This window comes from Arachis duranensis, chromosome 4 (genome assembly GCF_000817695.3).
Source record: "Arachis duranensis cultivar V14167 chromosome 4, aradu.V14167.gnm2.J7QH, whole genome shotgun sequence".
Classification (NCBI taxonomy): domain Eukaryota; kingdom Viridiplantae; phylum Streptophyta; class Magnoliopsida; order Fabales; family Fabaceae; genus Arachis; species Arachis duranensis.
Genome location: NC_029775.3, coordinates 72,795,199 through 72,805,156, shown reverse-complemented (window position 1 = coordinate 72,805,156; position 9,958 = coordinate 72,795,199). Strand labels below are relative to the sequence as shown.

General features: G+C 39.7%; 1 protein-coding gene across 1 annotated transcript; it reads right to left on the bottom strand.

The window, feature by feature from the left end:
• Positions 1–4,607: 4,607 nt before the first annotated feature.
• LOC107484670 (uncharacterized) lies at positions 4,608–5,396 on the bottom strand. The gene has a single exon (XM_016105221.1). It carries the CDS (start codon positions 5,394–5,396, stop codon positions 4,608–4,610), a length of 789 nt encoding a protein of 262 aa, XP_015960707.1.
• Between the last annotated feature and the right edge of the window lie 4,562 nt (positions 5,397–9,958).

The window sequence follows — 9,958 nt, the reverse complement described above, 5'->3', positions numbered from 1 at the left end:
TTGTGGAGTGCATTGGCAAACTATTTTTCCTTGATTTTCCTTGAGGCAAGCCCGAAAAAGCTTTTGGGCAGAGCTGAGCTTTGAAAATTTTGCCTTGCTCCCTCCTTGATATGTAGCACTCGGTTCTTGTGGAGAGCCTAGCTCTCCCTTTGCTTGGCCTTTGGCCTTTGAAGTAAAGCTCTTTACAAGAGCTCTAGCTCTTGGCAAGAGCTTTAAATTCTTGATCCTTGCCTTGTGCTACGCTTTCCTTTTCCTTAGGCCACACTTTCTTTCTTTCTTCATTTTCTTCACCTACAAGTAATCAAAACAACCAATCAAAGTATCACCAAATTCACAAGGTTTAAAATTTATTTAAAAACCAATTAATTCAAGCTTAAACCTCATGATTTTGTGCCAATTAAAGGGTGGTTGATTGATTCAAAGAAACCATGCAATTCCACTCCAAATTACTAACTTACAATGCAAGAAAGTGCATAAAAACTTATGAAACAAGTGAAATTTGCTTGAAAAGCTAGCATATAATGATTTGTCATTACAACACCAAACTTAAATCTTGCTTGTCCCCAAGCAAGCATCAAACATAAGAGGAAATGAAATGAAACAGAGAAGTGTGCATATCCTTATTGAGCATATAGTTGAACTTGGTTCATGGGGTTTTTATGCAGACAATGGTGGCTTATTTATTGCTTGCTGTTACATAATAGATGTTTCCTCAAGGGTTCACTAAGTTTGCTGCTATAAGGCTTTACTTTTGCTTGTTCCCTTGCTAACTTTTCCTTCTTTGTTTTGCTCAGAGAGCTTATTATTCTTTGAATGCTTGGTGGCAAATGTTGCAGCAGCCTTTGGCTTAATTTTGCCCAACAATCTTTCACCACAGATACATGGCTCACCCTTTTCTTCCTAGGATCATTGATGTCCAGCATCTCTTTGGATTACTAAGTGTTTTGTAGCTAGGTTGCTCTTTATTGTGGACTTTCTATTGGCAATCCCAAATTACTTAATCTAAGTGTCCAAGTTTTGAAATACTCCTCAGAACTTACTTGTCCAAGCATATCCTAGCACAAAAACACCACAGGCATGTGTCCTAGGGCTCAAGCTATTGGTGCCTAGACTTATTGTTTGTTCTCTTTGCCACTTTTGGCTTTTTCTCTTTCTTTTTCTTTCTATTTTATTTTATTCTCAAGGGATATTTAGTGATACAAGCCTTTATAACAGCAAACTAGTTCATTCTTCAAAGAACATGTCATTATGCAGCATTTATTTCATAAGCCATGTATTAAATCAACAAATACCACCACTAGCTTTCATTCTAACTTATGCAACATTGGATATTTACTTCCTAATTCAAATATTTCTCTTTTATTCAAGCATATGGGAAACAAAACAAAATTCAAGCAAAGTAAGGATGACAATTATTATGCAGATTACTTATTCTAGCTAACTGTTAAGTACAAAAAAAAATGCAAAACAAAAAGCAATCGGAAACATATCATGTTTCAGACATACGTCTTCCTTATTGAAATTATGAAAGAACTTCACCACCTTCTAATTGTTGTGCTCTTGGCTTTTGCTTGATTCTCCCTTCTTCTTCTTTCTTTTCCCGAGCTTGGAATAGTCTTGAGCTTCTTCACCAGGGCACCTTCTATCCCAGATAGAATCTATGAGACCTGAGAGCCTAGCTGCCTCCAATCTTTGATACATCACTTCTGTATAATTCTGGGTCCTTGCTTTCTGTCAGTCTCTTAATTCTTGGCACTACTCAAATGATTTGATTTGTGGATTTAGTGCTGGCATACTGTGGGTCAAATAATCCAACTTTGCTTGTGTATTTTCATCATGCTCTATTCATTGCACGTGTCTAGTCTCTCCAATGGTATGATGAATGTTCTTCCACTGATACAAGTTGTGAGTATATTCCCTATATTTGGCCTGACTCAGGTACAATTTATCATATGATTCTCAGAATTCTGTTGATTTTTCCTTCTGGCCTTCAAGAATCCTTGCTTGAAATTCTTGTTGTTGGGTCATCATTTGCTGCTGCCAGCTCGCTTGTGTTTCCTCCATTTGGTGTTGCCAAGCCTCTCGCGCCTCTTTATCCTTCAAATTTTTCTCCCGGCGCTCTAGATATTGCTCTTGTTATGCTTGCACGAGTTGTTAAGACATTTCCTCAATTGTTCTTCTCATTTCGCTCAACTCTAATGCATCAGGAGCTTGTTGAGCTTGTTCTTCCCCTCTTTGTGGCCTTCTCTGTTTGGGAGCTATTACCTCCTCTTGGTCATCTTCTTCATTTATCCCTTCCATGCTCCTCTTTGTGACTCCTTTCCTACTTTTACTTTCTCTGTGTCTTCATCCTCAAAAAGCACCCCAGCTCTATTGCATAACCTCAGAATGGTGCTTAGATGACCCAGCCTGCCTGATTTGTTTGTGTTTTCTGCAATCTCTTAAATACTATCAGCTATGATTTGTGAAACATTAATCTCTCCTCCATGTAGGATACAGTATACCAAGAGTGCACGCTTGACTATGACTGCTGAGGTGTTTCCAGTAGGGAGTATGGATCTCTTGACTATCTCATATCACCCTTTGGCCTCAGGAGTTAGGTCCAGTCGTTTCAAGTGGCTTGGGTTTCCTTTTGAGTATCTTTCCCAATCTGAGCCTGCCAAACATATCTCCTGCAGTATCTCATCAGGATCATTCTATCCCTGCATTCTAGCATCAAAGTTAGGCTCTCCATAAGTTACTCTCCTCAGCTGCAGAACTCTCATGATTATGGCTGGGCTAAAGTCCACTTCAACACCTCTAACAAAGCTCCTGTAGGGAGGGCTGTTATCACTTTCCTTCACTATATTTGCATAAAATTCTCGTATCATGACTGCGCTAATGTCAATGTGAGGTGCACATAAAAGCTCCCATCTCCTCTTCTTGGTAATTTGCCTCATGATGGAATACTCCCCCTCCTTCAAGTTGAGGCCCATCTCATGAATGATATGTTTTGTTTTCATGAGCCTATGATACCTTGCTTCATGAAATTGAGATTTAAACTTCTTGGTATCATAGGTAGGAGGTTCGGCCACCACTGATTCCTTTCATTTTCTTCTACTAGAGCTTGGTGGAGCTATGAGTTTAGATAAAAAAATAAGGATGAGTTTATGGTTGGGTGAGGTACAGTTTTGTAGTGCAAGGAAGGTGAAAAATGGAATGTTACTGCTGAGTAAAGAAGAGGGACGTGTTATTGGCCAATTAAAAAGTGGGACAATGGCTTGCAAGTATGAGGAAGGCTTATATGAATGTGTAGCTCTTGAAATGTTTCCACCTATTTATAGGCAAGTCATCAAAGCTTTGAACAAAACACACTTTGGGGGGAGGAGTTCAGTCATAACTTATGAAGGGTGAAGATTGAGTTAAGCAACATAGTAACTTCATGAGATGAACGGCCTGCACGTTCTATTGAGGATTGACAAGGATTCTCTCCCCATTGGTTGCATGAGGTTCGACCTCCAAGGTGGCTAGCATGCAGATTTTGTTTCCCAAGGTAGGCACACCTCTCTAGGCATATGTGACCCTTCTCTCTTGGCTTGTCATAGCCGTGTCTTCTTCTTGTCTTTACCTCAACCTTCTTTTTCTTAATTAAATCAAAATTGTAAGCCTTAGGACATAAATGTAGCATGGTGATGTAGTGGTGAGTGCTTAGATTATTTATTATGTTTCTTATTCCTAAAGAATCAATTGTGTCCCTTAATTAGTGAACTAAAGTTTGGTGAACACCAAACTTGTCTCTTGCTAAGGGATTAATGTAAAATGCAAACAATTCATCACAATTGATACCTTCATCATATGACATAATTTATTAAAATGAAATAATGCATAATCCATCTATGCATGACTTTGATTCTATGAACAAGAAATGATCCTTCTGAAAATCAATACGTGTGCAGACACCAAACTTAATATTTGGTCATATACTTTATCAAAATGACTAAGCATGTGGTCTAAAAATGCTTGAAAAGCTAATTTGGTGTGCCTGAAAAACTTAGAAGTCTGGCATATGCTTCAAAAACTCAGTGCATGCATCTGTCAAATATGTTCATGAGAATTCAAAATCATGCTAGAATGATCCTAGATTATTGAATTTAAAACAAACATGAATCTTAAATCATGGGTTGCCTCCCATGGAGCGCTATTTTATTGTCACTAGCTTGACATTGGGCCCCTCATTAGGGTGGTTGATGACTGTAGTGTCTCAGCTTGTCCCCCCTAACTGTGATCTTCCTTTTAGTGCCTTGGTGTTCAATTTCAGCATGCTCCAGTGAGAGTATTTTGCTGACAGTGTAGTAGTCATCGGCTTGTTGGCTTGTTCCCAACTGTTGGTAGATTAACTGTACTTTATCACCTTTTGAAAACGCCTCAGTTGGAATCTTCTTGTTCTTCCACCCCTTTTGAGTCTTTTTCTTGCTTTTCTTTCTTCTTTTTGTTGATCCTTCTTCTTTGATAGTGGACTTTATTTTGGGATTTTTCTTTTCAGTGGTCAACACTTCAACTTCTTCTTGAGTTCCTTCATCACTCTGCACCGTCTCATTCTCTTTTTTTCTTGCTGTGTTGTTTATTTCTTACTTTGGAAGGTAATTAATGGTTGTCTTGTTGATTCCTTCCTTCCACTGCAAGTCTTCCTTGTCAGTTTCCATGCAATTCTTCTTTTCATCAATGAGCTGTGTTTCTGGAAATACATTCAGAGTGATGCTTTCATCATGCATTCTAAGGGTCAGCTCTCCTTGCTCCACATCTATAATGGCCCTAGCTGTGGCCAAGAATGGTCTTCCAAGTATAATGGAATCACCTTCATCCTCATCTGAGTCTAAGACCACAAAGTCTGCAGGGAATATGAATTTGTCCACCTTAACTAGAAGGTTTTCAATCACACCCCTGGGACATATCACTAACTTATCCACCAATTCTAGAGACATTTGTATTGGCTTCACTTCCTCTATGCACAGCTTTCTCACCAGAGAATAGCGCATCAGATTGATACTAGCCCCTAAGTCACACATTGCCTTGTTGATGATCATACTGCCGATGGTACAAGGTAGAAGAAAACTTCCAAGATCTTCAAGTTTGGGTGGAAGCCCTTTTTGAATTAATGCCCTACATTCTTTAGTGAGCAGCACTGTTTCCTTCTCTTGCCAACTTCTCTTTTTGTTGATGATCTCTTTCAAGAATTTCACATATAGAGGCATCTGCTCTAATGCCTCAGCCAGGGGGATGTTGATCTCCAATTTCTTGAAGACTTCATGGAATTTAGGGAAGTGTTGGTCCTTCGTCTCCTTGTTGAACCTTTGGGGATATGGCACTGGAGGTATGAAGTTCACTCCCTGCCTGTGATCCTTGGTTGGTTCTTCCATTGCTCCCTTCCCTTTTCTTGAGATTTCTGGTTGGTCTTCCTTTTCTTGAGCCTGCTTCCCTGCTGTCACTTCTTTGCTGGCTTTCTCTTTCTAAGCTTGCTTCTTGTCATTTTCCTTTAGCTTCTTGGTTGCTCCTTCATCTTTCACCAAAATCTTTCCACTCCTCAGCTGTATGGCTTTGCACTCTTCTTTTGGATTAGGAATGGTGTCGCTTGGTAATGAGCTTGATGGTCTCTCAATAGCAATTTTCTTGGAAAGCTGTTCAATCTGCCTTTCCATATTTTTCATAAAAGCTTCTTGATTTTTGGTTGTAAGCTCTTGGTTCTTCATCATTTTCTCCATCAAGAGCTCCAAGTTAGTGATCCTCTGAGAGTCTTGTGAGATTGGTTGGTTGTGAGATATTGAGGGTTGATGGCAAGTGTTTTCATTGGTGGCTTAGTTATTGGATGGATAATGGTTGGAGGTGGGGTAATTGTTTTGGGGTTTTTTGTAGGAGTTTTGGTTAGTGTTCTGCTGGTTGTTTCTTGGGTAGTTTTGGTTTGAATTTCTTTGCCATGGTTGTTGGTTCTGGTTGTGGCTATCTCCCCATCAAAGGTTTGGGTGGTTCTTCAAGGATGGGTTATAAGTGTCACCATAAACTTCACTTGATCCAGAACCTTGATTGTGCACGTCTTGAATCCGTTCTTGTTGTTGATCCTCTTGATTATCTTCATTCTGCCCCTATGGGGTTGATGGTTGGCTTGTGACATTCACCGATGCAACTTGTAAGCTATCAATCCTCTTAGCCATTTGCTCAAATTGTTGCTGAATTTGATGCTGCATCACTTTGTGTTGAGCCAAGATTTGTCCACTCCTTCCAACTCTAGCAATCCCTTTCTCTGTGATGGTTGGTGTTGCCTTTGGTGAGCAAAGAAATATTGATTGTTTGCCACCATATCAATGAGATTTTGGGCCTCCTTTGCAGTCTTCATGAGTTGTAAAGAGCCTCCAGCTGAGTGATCCAGTGCTTCTTGAGCCTTCAAAGTGAGTCCTTCATAGAAGTTTTGAAGCTTGTCCCATTCAGTGAACATGTCTGGTTGACATTTCCTGAGCAAAGCCTTGTATCTCTCCCATGCCTCATATAGAGATTCAGCATCCAATTGTGTGAATATTTGCACTTCAGTCTTCAATCTAATAATCCTCTGAGGTGGGTAAAATTTGGCTAGAAACTTGCTCACTAGACCTTCCCTAGTGTAGATGCTCTCTCTTGGAAATGTCTCTAGCCATTAGGTAGCTTTGTCTCTGAGGGAGAATGGAAATAGCAGCAGCTTGTAGATGTCAGGATGCACACCATTATATTTGACAATATCACATATCCTCAGGAAAGTGGATAAGTGTTGGTTTGGATCTTCAAGTGGTCCTCCTCCAAAAGAGCAGTTGTTTTGGACCAATGTGATGAGTTGTGGCTTCAATTCAAAGTTATTTACATTGGCATTTGGGGTAAGGATGCTACTCCAACAATGTCTAAGATTTACAAATGTATAAGAAGCCAAAACTCTCCTTGGTGGTTGACCATTGTTGTTGTCCACTCCTACTGGTGGATTTGTTGGATTTGTTGAGTGTTCCTCTATCTCTTGAAATTCTTCTTCTGAATCCTTTTCTCCAACAATGCCTTTCCCTCTTTCTTCTCTTCTTAACCTTCGAAGGGTTCTTTCGTTAGTTTCAGAGAAGGTAGGGATAGCTCTCCTTGTACCTGACATGCACACAAAACACAAGAAATATACCAAACCAGAAAACCAAAAATACTTCACTCCATTGCGAGAGTGAGGTTTTAGTTAGCTTAAGCAAAAATTCAAACAGTTTGTGTGTTAGTCAAAATTAAAGGCGAATAAAAAAAATGCTTAATCTAGATGACCACCTCACTTAATCATTGTCAATCTATTTCAATCCCCGGCAACGACGCCAAAAACTTGATGTTGTGGAAGACAATCCAACACAAAACTCACCAGCAAGTGTACCGGGTCGCATCAAGTAATAATAACTCACGAGAGTGAGGTCGATCTCACAGGAATTGAAGGATTGAGCAATTTTAGTTTAGTGGTTGATTTAGTCAAGCAAACAAGAGTTGATTTGAGTGGTTTGTAATTGACAGAAGCTAAATTGCATGATTTGTAAAAGGAGAGGGGAGAATTGCAGTAAATTAAAGATAACAGAAAGTAAAAGTACTGAATCTTAAAGAACAAGTAAAGTAAATAACAGAAACTTAGAGTACAAGAAATGTAAATTACAGAAGCTTGGAGTGCAAGAAATCTAAATTGCATGAATGATAAAGGGATCAGAGAGTTGGGATTTGCAGAAATTTAACAAGGAAAAGTAAATTGCAACAAGCAGAAGAGTTAAGGATGACTTGAATTGAAATAGATCTCAAACAGAAAAGTAAATTAACTTGGAGAAGAATTCAGCAGATGAACTAAAAGGAATATGCAAGATCTTAGGGGTCAAGAGACTAGAAAACCAAGTCTAGATCTCACTGCCTTCCTTGATCCAACTCAAAGAACAATTGCAAAAAAAATTAAAGATCAAAACAGTAAAGAAACTTGGATTCAGATCACCAATTCTTGAATTATGCAAAAAAAGGAACAAAGAGGTCTCAAGGTGAGATTGAGAAAGAATTTCCTCAATTCTCAACACTCAAGACTCAAGCTAAGTGTGCAGAAAAGAAAAATAAGAAAACCCAGAGGAAGAGAACTCAATTCTCCTTCCCAATTCAAGCCAAAGTCCAAAGAAAATCAAAATTCAAAACAGAAGCAAAATTAAAATGAAAAAGTTCTCAAATCAAAATTCAAAAAAAGGTAAAAGGTCCTCTCTATATCTAACTAACTTCTATTTATTCACTTCCTAATTTGGATCTAAGAATTTGGGTGGGCTCTAAAATTTGGTGAAGAAATGAATAAAATTGGATTTTTGATGAATTTCCTAGCTCATGGGTGTTGCTCTCAGGGCTAGGCTCAGGTGTCACCAAGAGCCGAGCTTGGTGCCTTTGTCTTGCCCAATTTGTTGCGCGCATAATGCATCACGTTGCAAGGGAGTAGCACTCAGCTCTTGGCAAGAGCTGAGCTTGCTCCTTGTCTCTTATGAAGCTCCAAGTTCGACACCCAGGGAGAGCATTGCTTGGCTTCTATTTCTTGGCACCAAAGTAGTGCACTCTCTCTTGCTTCCTTGAGGCCCCTTTTTCGATCCTTGGTGAGTGCAGGTGCTGGCCATTTTTCTTGGCACATGAGTAGCGCCTAATGCCTTGCTCCTTGGATGTACCCGGTTCGAATCCCATGGAGTGAAAACAAGCCAATTTTGGCTTGTTTTTCTTGTGAGGTAGCGCTGCTCCCTCCCCCTTGGTATTGAGTTTGAAACTTGTGGAGTGCATTGGCAAACTATTTTTCCTTGATTTTTCTTGAGGCAAGCCTGAAAAAGCTCTTGGAGATAGCTGAGCTTTGAAAATTTTGCCTTGCTCCCTCCTTGATATGTAGCGCTGGTGGACGAAATTGTGATAAAAGAGTTTCAGGCACTGTTAGAGAAGCTCACAACTCCGTTCAACTAACCAGCAAGTGTACTGGGTCGTCCAAGTAATAAACCTTACGTGAGTAAGGGTCGATCCCACAGAGATTGTTGGTATGAAGCAAGCTATGGTCACCTTGTAAATCTCAGTTAGGCGGATTAAAATGGTTTATGGGTTTTCGAAAATAGAAATAAGAGAATAGATTAATAAAAGGGATAGAACACTTATGCAGATTCATTGGTGGGAATTTCAGATAAGCGAATGGAGATACTGTATGGCTCAAGGACGCCTGCTTTCCCACTTCTTCAACTCAATCCTTCTTACTCCTTTCCATGGCAAGCTGTGTATAGGGGTTCACCATCAGCGGTGGCTACTTTCAATCCTCTCGGGAAAATGATCCTATGCGGCTGTCACTCGCACGGCTAATCGTCTGGAGGCATCACCCATGGTTGATGGCTACATCCCATCCTCGCAGTGAAAACTACGCTCACGCACTCTGTCACAGCACTCATAAATGCCGCCATCTATCTAGCTTATACCACGAAGATTCTGTTGGGGAATCTAAGAGATACACATTCAAGCTCGGTTGCATATAGAACGGAAGTGGTTGTCAATCACGTGCGTTCATAAGTGAGAATGATAATGATCGTCACTTTCATCATTACACTCATTATGTTCTTGGGTGCGAATGAATATCTTGGATTAAGAATAAGAGAGATTTGAATAAAAGAAAATAGAATTGCATTAATACTTGAGGTACAGCAGAGCTCTACACCCTTAATCTATGGTGTGCAGAAACTTCACCGTTGAAAATACATAAGTAAAAGAGGTTCAGGCATGGCCGAATGGCCAGCCCTCTCCATGATCAAGTGACCGAATATTCAAGAGATTAAACTGTCAAAAGATGTCTAATACAATAGTAACTTATCCTATTTATACTAGACTAGCTACTAGGGTTTACATGAGTAAGTAATTGATGCATAAATCCACTTCCGGGGCCCACTTGGTGTATGTTTGGGCTGAGCTTGAT